The sequence below is a fragment of the Plecotus auritus genome (genome assembly GCF_963455305.1).
Source record: "Plecotus auritus genome assembly, chromosome: 12".
Taxonomy (NCBI): Eukaryota; Metazoa; Chordata; class Mammalia; order Chiroptera; family Vespertilionidae; genus Plecotus; species Plecotus auritus.
In genome coordinates this window covers 30168205-30184070 of record NC_137778.1, presented here as the reverse complement: position 1 = coordinate 30184070, position 15866 = coordinate 30168205, and the positions used below count along the sequence as shown (strand labels likewise).

The window sequence follows — 15866 nt, the reverse complement described above, 5'->3', positions numbered from 1 at the left end:
AACCTGTCTTAGCTCAGATCAAGCAAACGTATTATATATTTCCTGCCTTCTTCTGTCAACAAACTACTACGTGTTCCACAGGAAGAGTGTTTTAAAACGCAGTTCTTTGTGCAGCCCAGTGTCAGCACCACCCCCTTTCTGGACTCAGTTCAAACTCCTGAGTGTCAGCAAACATAGCCGGTGAAGGGTTCCTTCTGTCTGAGCTCTGGCTCAGAGGTATTCTTATTCTTATAAGTGTCTCAAACAGGAAATCTTGAATTATTTATTAATTTTTTTTTTCAGCCCTGACCAGTTTGGCTCAGTGGATAGAGCATCGGCCTGTGGACTGAAGGGTCCCAGGTTCGGTTCCTGTCAAGGGCATATACCTTGGTTGCGGGCACATCCCCAGTGGGGGGTGTGCAGGAGGCAGCTGATCAATGATTGTCTCTCATTGATGTTTCTAACTCTCTCTCCCTCTCCTTCCTCTCTGTAAAAATCAATAAAATATAAAAAAAAAAAATTTTTTTTCAATTCTCATTGGAGGATGTTTTTATTGATTACTTTCTTTCTTTTTTGGAGAGAGAAACATTGATGTGAGAGATAAACATTGATCAGTTGCATCCTACACAGGCCCTGACTGAAGGATTGAACCCTCAACCCTTTGATGTACAGGATGACGCTCTAATCAACTGAGCCACCCGAACACGGTAGATTACCAGTTAATTTGCTACTTAACTCAGGTTGTTAATCCTCTGATTACCCTACGTTGACACAGCAGAAGGACGACTATCTTAAGAGAACTATGTTGCCAGAATAACCTTCCAAAATAAGAAAGTGAAAGAATGGTCCACTGGGATACCTACACCCCACCTTTTTAAAGTTGACAAGGAGCTTCTTCTGGCTAAAATTACCTGCTCTGATGACATAAAAAAACTGGGGGCAGAAGAGAATGTGTTCTCTATGCCCATCACTCCTCCAAATTTCTGAATTGTGACTCCCGTCTATTCCCCTTTGCCCCATGGCCTCACGCTTCAAGTACAGCTTACAGGGGTCCTCAAACTTTTTAAACAGGGGGCCAGTTCACTGTCCCTCAGACCGTTGGAGGGCCAAACTATAGTTTAAAAAAAAACCTCTATGAACAAATTCCTATGCACACTGCGGGCCCGGGACGAGTCGGCTGCTAAGCAGGACAGGCAGTGACACCCGGCGGGCCGGATAAATGTCCTCGGCGGGCCGCATGTGGCCCACGGGCCGTAGTTTGAGGACCCCGGGCTTAGGACAACCCTCTCCCTAACCTCCGCCCCGTAATCAAGCACAAGCTAGAGTCCAAGCCATCCCAGGCCTCTTCCTTGGTAATGGAATGAGAAATAAGGAAAAGAGGCAGCTACATATGAATGAATTTTAATGGTAGAAAAGCCTCCTTCCTAAGACTGCTTTTCCCTCCCCCACCCCTTTACTGGTAGCAAGTATGCTGACTGCCACAACCATAGAAGAATTCAATCTGCCCTGCATGCTACCCCGTTCAGATGCTTATCCAAGTGCTTGGTAAACATGATCTCCCTGCTACAGCCCAGATTGCACCTGAATTCTATTACCCTGATTTCCTCCTGACAGTCAGGGGTGGGGGCAGCTACAGAAATAATCTGCACCACTAGCCTTTATGGGGAGGGATATAGCCCAAGAGATTTCTGTTAAGCATCAGGTCAGCCTGCCCAGTATGGCTCAGTTGGTTGAGCATCCTCCCAAGCACCAGGAGGTTGTGGTTGCAGGCTCGATCCCCAGTAGGGGGCGTGCAGAAGGCAGACGATCAATGTTTCTCTGACACGGATGTTTCTCTCTCTCCCCATTCCTCTCTCTGAAATCAATAAAAAAAACATTTGTTTTTTTAAACAGATTATTCGGGCCCTGGCCAGGTAGTTTAGATGGTTACAGGATCATCCTGAATTTCATACACCAAGGTTGGGGGTTTGATTCCCAGTCAGTGTGCATACAAGAAACAACCAATGAATGTATAAATAAATGGAACAACAACTCGATGTGTGCCTCTCTCTCTCTCTCTCTCTCTCTCATCAGTAAATAAAATTTTTAAATCAGGTTATTTGAGACAAAAATTTCCAAATACAAACATGGGAGGTTCAAGGGACCAGACTGGGTGGGAGGAGCAATGTGTATAACTACCACCCTACAGGAAAAGAAAACTGAGAAGTCTACATAAGCTGAATTTACAAGAAACCATTTGTGCCTCTAACTACACTATTCAAAACACCACAAAGCCAAGTATTCTCTGGTTTTGTCTCTTCTAGGAAAACAGATGTCTCCTAGAACATCACACATTTAACCCCACAAATTAAAAAAGGCAAGATTACAAGAACAATTCAGGCTATCAGGCAAGAACTATGAAACACTGCCAGTATAATTTATCTCACACACACACACACACACACACACACACACACGCCTAAAACTAAAAAAAAAAAAAAAAGGCATGGAACCAGATTTGGAGGAAGCTCATTTAATCTCAGTCCCTTTCAAGCTCACCAGTTACCCAAAAGGAGTAGAAGATAACAGACTATGGGGGTGGGGTGCAAAGTTTCCATGACAACAAGCTGGCTAGGGCAGTTTCTCCCACACATCAGCATTTACAGCATAATTTTTCGCGAGACTGAAAAGGGAGAAAACACATCTTGGTGCCCTTACCAGACCATGTGCACATTAAACAAGACTGTAGCAAAAGCAGAACCCAAGATGGGAGTCCCAGCAAAAGGGTTCAGACACACCCCCACCCATGGGGGGCGGGCAGTTCTGTGTTTTTCTTTTCCTCCCCTCCACCCCCAGAGGATCAGTTCTCTTTAAAAGGAAGCAAAAGCTTTCATGAATCAAGATCTCTTACAATGTTTAAAGGGAGGAGGCACTCCTGATTTCCCTTCAAATCAGAACCTATGCAAAATGCCTGTCCATCAGTCCTGCCAGATTGAATGGTACTAACTTCTGCAAACCAGGGAAACATTGTTTTATGCTATTCTGATCATCCTAGGTGTAACATGCCCAGATGTGGTTTTGATCTTTCCGTCTACCCACCTCTGCTCAGCTTGGAGGATAGGCCCTGAGACCCTTCCTTCAGGTAATAATAGAATTCCCCACTACCCAGGGAAGCAATGATCCCAAGGGGAAAGGGAGTGAAAACAACAGCAATTCGAACACAGGCTGACAATAGCTTCAGTTGTGAATTAAGTTTGGTTAGAATGCTACCATCCTCCATGCTAGAGGTTCCCCAAGCACACCACACCCCTCAAGGCAAGAAACTGATGGGCCACTGGTGCTGGGAGGTATATCAGGGCCAAGGACAGAAAGGGATTAGCCTAATTCTGGCATTCTGCCACTCTGGGGTTTCTCTTTTTAGACAAAAGCCACAGATGAAATTCAAAGGAAATGAGTAATGGAAGTTAGGCTGGAGTCCTTAAAGGACTGCTCTAGTTCACTGTGTTCACAAATGTATCTATCCTGGGAGATACTGTGTCCTTGGGGACTTTAATTCCACCAAGGGGAAGGCAAGCTGGAAGGGAGTAGAGCTATCAGCCCCAGAGCAAACAAAGGTGGAGTCTAAGCCAGGCACTCCGAGCAAAGTGCTATTTGCCTCTCCCCTATGAGTGTGTGCTCTAGTATGAAGGGAAAGTGAGGTAATCAGCAGGAAAGCAAACCTGAACCAAAGAAAGGCGATAAACCCTGTAGCTTAGTCCTGCAGACCCATGTAGGAGAGAGCCATACAATGGTCAGACATTCTAACCCCCTCCAGAGACTGGGAATTTGGGAATAAAGTCAGAATCGAAACTTCTGTTCAAAGCCCACTGACTCCCTCACTAGTATTCCTAAATTTTTTTAGACCACAAAAAGAAGAGACAAATACCAGGGAAGTTAGGAGGTAAGGTGAACTATATGGGAGGTAACTGATAGATGTTTCTCTTTCCCTTCCTTTCTCTAAAATCAATGAAAAACATATCCTCATGTGAGGATTAAAAAATAAACTAAAAATAAAGTGGTTAAAAAGGTAAGTTTTATGTTATGTATATCTTTACCACCACCATCACAGCAAAAACACAGATAAGGAAAAAGACTACATTTAAGTATTACGTGGCCCTCTATTTAAGTTCTCCTATTTAAGGAGACTTTGACAAGGTGCTACATTATAAAAGGCCAACCTCCAAGGCCAGAGCAGGAAGAAAGATGGACCCCACAACTCCTCCAGTCTCAGCTCTGGAGCCAGCCAGCTTCCCCACAAGGGTTGGATGTTCACACAAAGTAACAAGAAAAATAATTAAGTGACAATCTCACTAACAGCATGCGATACCATCAGGGAGCCCTGAGCTTCCTGTGCCAGAAGGAGGTGCCTGCACAACCCACATTCCAGAATGTCCTATGTCCTAAGCGGATAAGAAGTAGCCCAAGCACCACCACCCCTCTCCCACAGGTGTCTCCTTCTCAGGAGGGGTTCAAAGTTCACTAGAGCGGAAATCAAAAGGTTAGGCTCCCTCAAGCTTCGAGGTAGAGGATACTAGTTTCATCAATATTTAACTATCCCCCTACTTCCCCATCTGAGGACTTCCTCCCTAGACCTCAGCTCTGAGCGAGAGAGTAGCTGAAGAAACATCTGAAGCTGCTCACTCTGCTGCCTATCACCCCAAAGTCACCAAGGGTGGAAAAAAGGGAACCAGGTTTTCCTACAAGGAAAATTACCAAACCCTGGGAGGCGTGGGGTGGGGGAGTGACTTCAATCCATTCTAGACTATTCCTAGGATGCCTATACTTAAATGTTGAGCCTAAGACTGCAGCTCAACATAAGGCTAGTTCCTTCAGCCACCCTCTCTCACTTCCCCTTTAAGGGGATCTGGTCTCCAGAACAAAGGAGATGAGAAAGTGTTGTTAGACATAAAGAGTAGCCCAGCCAGTTCATCTCACTTGAATCGACCATTAGAAGTTAAGTTACTGGCATAATGAACAGAGGAAAAACCCACCGAGAAAAAGGTGACTAAGACAAGCTCCCAGCACGTCCATGCCCAGTTATATCAATAAATGAGTATTCTAACAATCTTTATAAACCTGGAGGGCAGCAGCCCCACCCTCTACCCCCAAAGCATTCATTCTCAGCCACTCCACAGAGCAGCCAAAAAGGAAAAAAAGAAAAATTACCAAGGGAAAATATAACAGGGAATACCAATAAAACCCTAAGAGTCCTTTAATTGGGTTTTCAAATTTTAGCAAGTTACTTTCCTCTCCAGCTTCATCATCCTCCAAAACCAAAGCCTCAACTCAGGGGATCAGCTCCACCCACTAGACTGTACCCTAGAACTTGGGAAAGCTTATGGCTCATTAAAACTACACCACCACTTCTAAACAAAAAGCCGTTTCAAGAATCACCATTCATTCCAATTTCCGACGAACAAATATTTACTGAACTTAAAAAAAAAGACACTGGTGGATAATTGGGAAAGTGACAGAGTAATAGTACTTAGAGCCACCTAGGAACTCATTACTCTATCTCCACCAATCACAGTGCTTGGTAAATCAGAGACCTTGACAGAAGTTGGCACTCTTTCCCACTCTCTGCCACATACACTCGATTATCACTTATGCTTGGAAGAAGTTCCGGTTCAGCTTGCACTAATCAATGACACTTCAGCAATAAAGGCCTGAATGTGGCATCAGTTCCTGCCTTCCAGGTCCTCATGGGTAGGGCCAGACGTGTTTTTTCGGCTCCTACATTTGCACTAAAACGTAGGGAGTGAAGTACCATCTCCTCCCCTCTCGCCTCATGTCGATTGAGAGAGTGGATTTAGCAGTTGCAAGGGCTCCTCTAAGGGGAAAGGGCCCCAGGCCAGAGGATGGGAGGCGGTGCTGTGGCCTCAAACTCCTCCAGGGAGGGCACCCCGCTTCCTCTAGGCCGACTGCTGCCTCATTTCCTGAGCAGGAGGAGGGAGCGGAAAAGCTGCCAGCAGGCCAGGCCGGGGGCTTTCCGGGGGTTCCTACCCCCAAGCCCCACCCTTTCACAGCAGGTTAGGCCCTGCCCATCCCCGACCGGAGAAGCACCCCTCGGCCGGAAACCTCAAACCAGAGCAAAGTGACGCCCCTTTCACAGGGAGTGGGGGAGGGAGAGGCCGCCGAGCCCCTCCCCGTGGCCGCGCCCGGCTTCGAGGGGCTGAATGAATGAGCGGCAAGAGGAGGAAAACCACTTCGCAGGCCCCGTGAGGCTCAATTCCTTTGGAGGTCAAGCCTGCTGGCTCGAGCACCCAGTCCCCCCTCGCCCACTTGAGGTCCAACTAAAGCCAAGCCCCACCCATCCTCCGGTCCCTAACTTCATTTCCGAGTCTACCAGCCCCCCGAGAGCCGTGCTCCCACTGCAAATAAAGGGACCCAGTTCCGGGTCCCAGCTGTTCCATCGCCTGCCCCTCCCTCACGCGCCTCGCCCTCTCCGTACCTGTTCCCGAGCCCGCCTTTCTCCCTCCACTTCCCGCTGGAGGCGCTCGGCCCTCTCTTCGGCATCATCGGCCTGCTGCTGCAGAACCTGGATCTTGCGTTTCACCGCCTCAATGGTGGTGATCCCGGCCATGGTGCCCACCCAGCTCCTGCTCGCGTTCGGTTTCCTGCCTCCTCCGCTCCGCGCTGCAACCGCTTCTCACCCTACTTCCGCCTGCTCCGCCCTGAAATACCGGAACTCACCCACCCGCCCGGATGTGACGCCACAGCCGCCGCGCCCTCCCAGCGCCAGGCAGGCGGGAAGGCGGGCCACTGGAGGGATCCCGGCGCTGGGAACGAGGGGCGGTGCCGCCCAGACCGCTCCTGGTCTTTCCCTTGGGCCAGTAAAGAGGGGCGGGGTTGGGAAGAAGGAAGGCTACCATGGTAACCCAGAGGCGCGTCGGGGTCTAGCCTCTCTGGCCCGTCGGGGATCCCCGATGCTGACCCAACCACCACCTACCCGCTAGAGCACCCTATATCTCTATAAAAAAATACCGTACCATCCTCTGCTTCCACCCATCCCACACTGGCTCTGAAACCAGGTGCTAAGAAAAGCTGGGACTTTTGGGGCCTCATCTTCCAAAGAGCCACACCTCCTTTCAAACCCAACTATGGGAGGTTCTCTTCCATCTCCTGAAAGTCAATGAAGGCAAGTCGGGGTGTGGAAGAGATGGGCAGGTTGGCAAATTTCTCATTCTGTTTGCATCAGTTATGAACTCAGTCTTTAGAATACTAGTCTTTCCCCTGTTACTTAGAGAGTCAATATGCACCTGCGATTTACCAACCTGCCAGCCCCTCTATAACTTATAAGATTTGGGACTTGGGAATTAATCATTACTTACAATTCCTTTTGTAGGCGAGGAAAGTCTTATGCCCCTATTTTATCAGGAAGGAATCCATTATTATGGATCATAGCTAAGATAGGCCAGTAAGCCAGGAAAGTGACATAGGAAAACTGAGACATAGTTAAATAACAATTTACAACCATCTAGAACGGGTGGGCAAACTTTTTGACTCGAGGGCCACAATGGGTTCTTAAACTGGACCGGAGAGCCGGAACAAAAGCATGGATGGAGTGTTTGTATAAACTAATATAAATTCAAAGTAAAGGAGCGGAGGGGAGAGCAAGAGAACCGGATAGAACAGCCGGATCCGGCCCATGGGCCGTAGTTTGCCTAAGGCTGATCTAGAAAATCTAGATCCCACATGCAGCTCTTTGGCCCCTTGAGTGTGGCTCTTCCACAAAATACCACGGCCTGGGCGAGTCTATTTTGAAGAAGTGGTGTTAGAAGAAGTTTAAGTTTAAAAAATTTGACTCTCAAAAGAAATGTCAATCATTGTACTGTTGGTATTTGGCTCTGTTGACTAATGAGTTTGCCGACCACTGCCTTAAACCAAAGACACTTAAGAGTAAATGCTTTGGCCCAGCCAGTGTGGCCCAGTGGTTGAACATCAACCTACGAAGTAGAAGGTCACTGTTCAATTCCCAATCAGGGCAAATGCCCAGGTTGTGGGCTCAATCCCCAGTGTGGGTTGTGCAAGAGGCAGCCAATCAATGTTATTCTCTGATCATTGATGTTTCTCTCTCTCCCTCTCCCTTTCTCTCTAAAATCAATAAAAATATTTTTTTTAAAATAAAATTCACCTGGACTCATGTTGTGAAATTTTTCCTGCATTAAGTCAAGAACCCACACACTACTGGCAGGCCCTAGGCAGACTCACCAAGGTCCAGGTCCCCTTTCCGGTAACACTGTTACCAGATCTTTTGTGCAACAGAAAGATATGAGTGCCTGGCAAACTTTACTGGGGAACTGAGCCTTCATTCTGTGTTATAACCTTCACCAATTTTACTGCCACTTCTGCTTTCAGGTACCCTAAGGAGCTATTTATGAGTTAGAAACTGTTCCTACAGGCACTGCCATGCAGGATTTTTGGACGCACAACAGTAAAAAGACTTGAAAATTGCATCATCTGCCCTAGCTGGTTTAGCTCGGTGGATAGAGCATCCACCTGTGGACTGAAGGGTCCTGGGTTTGATTCCGGTCAAGGGCCCATGCCCAGGATGTGGGCTTGATCCCCAGTAGGGGGTGTGCAGGAGGCAGACAATCAATGATTCTCTCCCATTATTTATGTTTCTATCTCTCTCTACCTTGCCCTTCCTCTCTGAAATAAATAAAAATATATTTGAAAAAAAGAAAATGTATAATCTTCCTCTTATTTCTTTGTATTCCTCCCACCTTTCCAGTGCAGCTCTCTTTTGCCCTAGAGAATTAGGGTATGGAACAGGACTTAGAATTAAGAATCCTAGCCCTGCCCTAACCGGTTTGGCTCAGTGGATAGAGCGTCTGCCTGCGGACTCAAGGGTCCCAGGTTTGATTCCAGTCAAGGGCATGTACCTTGGTTGCAGGCACATCCCCAGTAGGGGGTGTGCAAGAGGCAGCTGATTGATGTTTCTCTCTCATCGATGTTTCTAACTCTCTATCCCTCTCCCTTCCTCTGTAAATATCAATAAAATATATTAAAAAAATAAAGAATCCTAGCCCCTGAAAGGATTGGTAGGAAAGACAGTTGCTGCCCTCAGTGCCTGGTTCTAAGGATACTCCTGGACGCGCTATCTTCCTACCTCCTTTTAGAAATACTGAGTAATGAGACCATTCAGAGGAAAGGACTCCCACGGACAATAAGTAATTTGCTTGATAGAGTAACCTGTACACTTTGATGCCCCCGCTTCCCCCAGGAATTGAGAAGGAAGAGCAGTTCTGAGCCTCAGTAAACTCTACCCTGATGGCCTAAGAATTTTTCCAACTCTCTTGGGAGAAGTCTGACAAGAGGGTCTAAGGAAGCAGAAATGAGACTTTGTCATCTGGGTGCTGGTCAGCAGGGGGCACTATTGAACCTCCCTTTGCCCTAGTGAAAAAGCAGACCTCCCAAAGGGGTGTTGAGACACCATGCATTCCTGAGGCTGGCAGATTTCAACAGATAATCTTCTCTTGATCCAGGGAAACAGGTGGATTGACTCTGATAGCCTTTAAAAGCAGGATGGATGGGCAGAATGCGTTCCAGTGCTATTGTTTTCATGGTGACCAACAATACAACAATAGATCAACAAGTCTGTCCCTGTCCCTCCTCTTCCCAGCACTCTCACCTCCTGTACTTAAAATAGGGTGTAATGACTCGATGTCCTAACCATTGCATTCCTCTTTCCCCTTGTTATACAGTAATTGGTTTCTAACTTCGTCTCGTATTGAAAGGACCTTAGCCATGGTTTCCCAACAAAACAATGTGAATGTTCTTACTACCACTGAACCATACATTTTTAAATGGTTAAAATGGCCAACTTTTTATTTATTGACTTTAGAGGGGGGGGGGAAGGGAGAGAGAAACATCAATTTGTTGTTCCACTTATTTTGCATTCATTACTTGCTTCTTGTATGTGCCCTGACAGGGAATTGAACCCAAAACCTTGGTGTATCAGGACAACATGCTAACCAACTGAGCTACCCAGCCAGGGCTAAAATGGCCAATTTTATGTTATGTATATTTTCCCACAATTTAAAAAAAGAAGATCTTAGACCAGTGGTTGGCAAACTGCGGCTCGCGAGCCACATGTGGCTCTTTGGCCCCTTGAGTGTGGCTCTTCCACAAAATACCACAGCCTGGGCGAGTCTATTTTGAAGAAGCAGCGTTAGAAGAAGTTTAAGGTTAAAAAATTTGTCTCTCAAAAGAAATTTCAATCATTGTACTGTTGATATTTGGCTTTGTTGACTAATGAGTTTGCCGACCACTGTCTTAGACGAACTCAGAAAGGGAGAAAAAAGACGTTTGGACTAACTGTGCAATTGCCTTGACCTTTCTTTGTTCAAGCAGTCCTAGCAAATCCTACACTTTTCGGCAAGGTTTCTCAGATAGCCAGAACTCCCTGCATAAACATGCAGGTTTTGACTCTTCTCTTTCTTCCCCTTATCTCTATCAAAGTAATATACTTTGTTTACTTGCTTATTAATCTCAAGGCACAAACTAATCTGTGAACTTCCTTTGTACTGGGCAGAGCACCGTCCCCACAAAAATGCATGTATTATGTTGCTGATGACTGACCCTTGCTATCTACTTTAAACCTTGTTGCCTCTTCCTTATTCAGGGTTTTTCCCCATTTTTTTTTTAACTAATTATTTTACAGAGAGGAAGGGAGGGAGAGGGAAATATCAATTTGTTGTTCCACTTATTTGTGCATTCATTGGTTGATTCTTGTATGTGCCCTGACCGGGGATTGAACCTGCAACCTTGGTGTACCTGGAGGACGTTCTAACCAGCTGAGCTACTGGCCAGGGCATCCCAATTTTTATAAACACCTCATTTTCCTTCTTTGACCCTTTGAGGCAGGAGTTACATTTTTCTGTAAAGGCTCAGATAGTAAATAATTTCTGGTTTCGCAGGCCATCAGGTATGGTGACTACTCTCTTGTAAGGTGAAAGCCAATAGACAATATGTAAGTGAATGGGCATGGCAATGCTCCAATAAAACTGTACAGAAACCAGGCTGGGGCGGGCTTTGTGCAGAGGCAGTAGCCAATGAGGTTTATCTGAGGCACAATTTTGCTGCTGAAAAACAATCCACAAAAAAAAAAGAAAAAAAAAGAAAAAAAAGAAAAAAGAAAAACAATCCACAATAAGAACAAAAAACACAAAACACAGGCTGGGGCAGGATTTACCCCACAGGTGGTAGTTTGCTGGCCCCAGCTTTAAGGGGTGTGTGTGGGGGGGAGAAACACACCTTCCTTCCTGAATCTTCACCAGACCTAACAGATTTTTGCCTCCTGCCCTCAGCCTTTCTCTCCTATTTCATGTTCTACATATCTCATATCTCTGAGGGTACTTACTGACTTGATGGGAAAGCTAACAAAGGAGAGGGAAGTTGAATGAGTTTGTTTTTTTAACCCATGGTTTATATATTTAAATGTTTTGGGTGAATTCCTATATAAATATGAGTTTTTTTCAAATATATATATATATGTATATATCAAATGAATATACTGAGTATGCTAAGGTGGGGGGATTGTGTGTGTGTGTGTGTGTGTGTGTGTGTGTGTAAAACAGGACAGGATTTATCCCCAGGAAGTTCCCATATCTTTCCAATGATCCTCACATATTATCTAAGGTCTCTAGGTCACATTGACCTCCCAAGATCTCAGGTTAGACTTGTTGGTTCTCTTAATTGCTCCTGAAAACACCTGCTCAAGCCCACATACTATTTCAGCCTAAAGATTTCCCAGAGATTTGTTACCAACATCTTACAAAATGTTATCAACCTGCTATTGTGCCAGTTTGCAAAAGCCACCCCCATGCCTGTTTATTCGAACCAGAGAGCTCTGTCCATTTATACCTGGCACCTCGGTTAGGCAACTGCAGCAGGCCGTCAGGCATTTGCCCAAAGCCCCAAGGGTAACCTGCGGTTTTTGCAATTTTACGAGAAGGGTGAATTCATAGTTTGCAGTGGCACAAACTTTTGGGAACTATGAATATATATAGTGTATATGATCCTCTTAGTGTCTCTGACCTCTGACATGGTATATTTAACAACACTCACCACTTTCCCAGGTCATTGAAAGTGGTGAAGAGCCACAGAGGAGATCAGAAACCTAACAGCAAAGAGGCCAAATGTGAGGATCTGAAAACATTGGTGAATGGCCTACTCTGTCTTTCTAGCTATTTTCCAAAACCAAATGTAATTTAAAAAAACATGCTCCGCCCTATCCAGTTTGGCTCAGTGGCTAGAGAGTCGGCCCTCAGAGTGAAGGGTCCCGGGTTCAATTCCGGTCAAGGGCACATGCCTTGGTTGCAGGCTCATTTCCCGGCCCTGGTTGGAGAGCTGTGTGCAGATGTTTCTCTCTCTGTCTCTCCCCTTCCCTTCTACTCTCTCTAAAAATCAATGGGAAAATATCCTTGGGTGAGGATTCACAAAAATAAAAATAAAGCTGAAACCGGTTTGGCTCAATGGATAGAGCGTCGGCCTGTGGACTGAAGGGTCCCGGGTTCGATTCTGGTCAAGGGCATGTACCTTGGTTGCGGGCACATCCCCAGTGGGAGGTGTGCAGGAGGCAGCTGATCAATGTTTCTCTCTCATCGATGTTTCTAACTCTCTCGCCCTCTCCCTTCCTCTCTGTAAAAAATCAATAAAATATATTAAAAAAAAATAAAATAAAAATAAAAAACACATGCTTCTATTTTCCTGTTAATTTAGAATTGAGAATTGACTATTTCCATCAATACCAGGACATTCTTTTGTTGCTAAGATACCTATGGTACTTTTCTATGTAATCTCACATTTATCTTTGTGGTAAACTTCAAGTTTGAAGTGAAGGAAAGTAGGTGGTTATGGGATAAAATAAAGTGGAGAAGAGAATTCATTTCCTTTTCAAATGGGAAAATTCAGCTCTAGAGAAGCTGAGTAATTTAGTCAAGGTCACAGAGTAAGGTCGGGTGATGACACCTTTACCCTCTAAGATTACCCCACATCCAAGATTCCATCTTATTTCTATTATAGTCTATCATTCTAAGGTCCTCTCTGCTGCCCCATGAACAATGCTTCCTATAGCATCTCTGTAGCATAAGGGCAGATGTCCACATTGGCCAAGATAAATAAACCTAGATAAGGCCAAGGTCAATGTGACCTCCTTTGTCCCATTATGAAAACTGAGCTGCCTTTGCTGGGCAGTTAGAAGATGAGAGTTTCCCTATTAATACACATATCTACGTGCCAAGCCTTGGGCACAAAAGCTAAGAATGTGGCATGGGGGAGGAGGTGGGATAAGTGACAGCAGTCTGGACTTAGAGTCCCTTCCCTTTGTCCAGGTCCTGGAAAAGATCATTAAATTCCTGGCTTGGGGTGAGACCAAAATAAGAGGCTTCTATGTGTCTTTAAGAAAGAAAGTATAGCCCTAACCGGTTTGGCTCAGTGGATACAGCGTCGGCCTGTAGACTGAAAGGTCCCAGGTTTGATTCCGGTCAAGGGCATGTACCTTGGTTGCGGGCACATCCCAAGTGGGAGGTGTGCAGGAAGCAGCTAATTGATGTTTCTCTCTCATTGATGTTTCTAACTCTCTATCCTTCTCCCTTTCTCTGTAAAAAATAAATAAAATTAAAAAAAGAAAAAGAAAGAAAGAAAGTATATGCCACTAAAGGGATATGCCAGCATGTGATTATATGCTGTAATGTATGTGGGTATCTATGTCTATGTTCTGTGAATCTACAAGTATGTATGACCAATTTGGAATTTAGTCATATTAACATGAAGATCTTATATGTGTGGATGAACCCCCCGACCTCCATCTCTCTAATACTCACGTCCGCTGCCTTCTTCTCGGCCAGCTCCAGCTTCTCCTGCGCATCCTTCAAAGCTTCGGAATACTTGTCCAGCTCGTCTTCTGTCCCTTTCAGCTTCTTCTGCATTGCCGCCAGCTCATCTTCTAACTACAGGAGCCGCAAGAGTCACACACAAGACATGCATACACAGCAGTGCCAGGCTCAGACCCTGGGATCTTGAGCTCAGACCCCTGAGCTGTCACCAGAATGACACACTTTCTCTCCAATTACGTCCAGCCAACTGCCCCAGGAGTTTTGCTGGCCTTGGCTTGTGACCCTGTGACCTCTGATCCTAAGATAACCCAGTCATGCCGAGTTCTCATCTAAGACTCTGGGATAGTAAATATATTAGGGGATAGGCACCTATAACTCCATCTAAGGGAAAAGAGTTGCTGTGTGCCAAGCTCCCACCTTTTCCTTTAGAAATTAGGATTCTTCCAAAATGTGATCTACTCTCACATAAATCAAGGAGACACACTATAGCTCAAAAGGGGCCACTAACCTTCCCGAGGTCACATAGGCAGTCTGAGTTGGATACCCTCGTTGTCCTCTGCCTATCCAGTAAGGCTGAGGAAGCAGAGGAATTTCTTCCACCCAAAAAAAGGAGCTAGTACCAGTGGTCACTGCCTTTTCCATGAAAACTCTCTTCCATTGCACAATCTTGCTCACCAGTAGGTGAGAGACACCAGTACCAGTGCCTACCTGTTTACTTCTTTCTTCTGCCTGCTTCTGCTCAGCTTCAGCTTGTTCTGCCCTATCTAGAGCATTCTCCTTGTCCAGCTTCAGCATCTGCATCTTCTTCTTGATGGCCTCCATCATGAGCAGTGGCCGTTGGTGCGCTCACCTGTGAACACTAGAGAACTGGAGACTAGGGCAAGAAAGGAGGTGCTGCTGGCTGAGTGACTAGGAGTCCCCCAGACTTGAGCCTTTATCTCTGCTCAGGGCTCCACCTCTTGTTCCTAATATAGTCCTTCCAGATCCCTCCAGCCCATCATTGTTCTCCAGGGGGAACACAGGGTGAGACACTTTCATGGACTGACATCACCAGCAAAGAAAAAATTGGGGAACAGCTGAGGCAGATTTTAGACAATGGAAAATGGGGGAGGGGAGAGGCTCTTTCTGACCCTGAAACTTTCCACTCACTCTGGGCAGCCCTATGGGTTTTTTTTAAAAAGAGCAGGGAGAGAGGAGAGGAGAACATTGAAACAGAGAAAGGTACTTTGGTAATTCTAGACTGGTAGTTTTCACTCAAAGGGTCCTACTTGCTCTTCAGTTTCCCCTTACTCTCACCTGGACTGTGCTGGGTGCTGATCAACTCCACCATTGAATTTTACCTTTTGATTTCTGGTATTCAGGAAGCTTGAGCAACAGTGAAAAGGGGAGGTCACTCATGATCCTGAAAATTCCCCCAAATCCCCTGATCAAATTACTGTGTTATTTTGAGAGTTCCTAATGGGCAGGGAGACCTGTTCCTCCCCCTTAAGAGCCACGGGGATGAAGTAAGAGGGTAGGGTGGAGATCTGGAAGGCCATCCCAGAGCTTCAAGTGGGGTGGGGGAGAGAATCAGGACATGGTCAGAATAGTCTAGATAGGACCATGCCCTCTGTTTTCCCATAGTGATCTTTATTATTTTTTAAATATATTTTATTTTATTTTATTAAATATATTTTATTGCCGAAACTGGTTTGGCTCAGTGGATAGAGCGTCGGCCTGCGGACTGAAAGGTCCCAGGTTCGATTCCGGTCAAGGGCATGTACCTTGGTTGCGGGCACATCCCCAGTAGGGGATGTGCAGGAGGCAGCTGATGGATGTTTCTCTCTCATCGATGTTTCTAACTCTCTATCCCTCTCCCTTCCTCTCTGTAAAAAATCAATAAAATATATTTAAAATATATATATATATATATATATATATATATATATATATTTTATTGATATTTTACAGAAAGGAAGGGAGAGGAATAGAGAGCTAGAAACATCGATGAGAGAGAAACATCAATCAGCTGCCTCCTGCATGCCTCCT

At 45.6% G+C, this 15866-nt stretch overlaps 1 protein-coding gene across 16 annotated transcripts in view; it reads right to left on the bottom strand.

The window, feature by feature from the left end:
* Nucleotides 1–14780, bottom strand: part of TPM3 (tropomyosin 3) — a gene marked incomplete at its 5' end in the record, with an annotated part of 31389 nt that extends 16609 nt beyond the window's left edge. For 9 of the 16 annotated variants that reach the window (XM_080648691.1, XM_080648689.1, XM_080648703.1 and 6 more), the window contains one exon: nucleotides 6449–6688. In XM_080648691.1, the coding sequence (XP_080504817.1) occupies nucleotides 6449–6580 (132 nt within the window). Of the gene's footprint in view, nucleotides 1–6448; nucleotides 6689–13826; nucleotides 13953–14546 lie in introns of those variants that run through there. The other 7 variants (XM_080648696.1, XM_080648688.1, XM_080648698.1 and 4 more) reach the window with 3 other exon arrangements.
* Between the last annotated feature and the right edge of the window lie 1086 nt (nucleotides 14781–15866).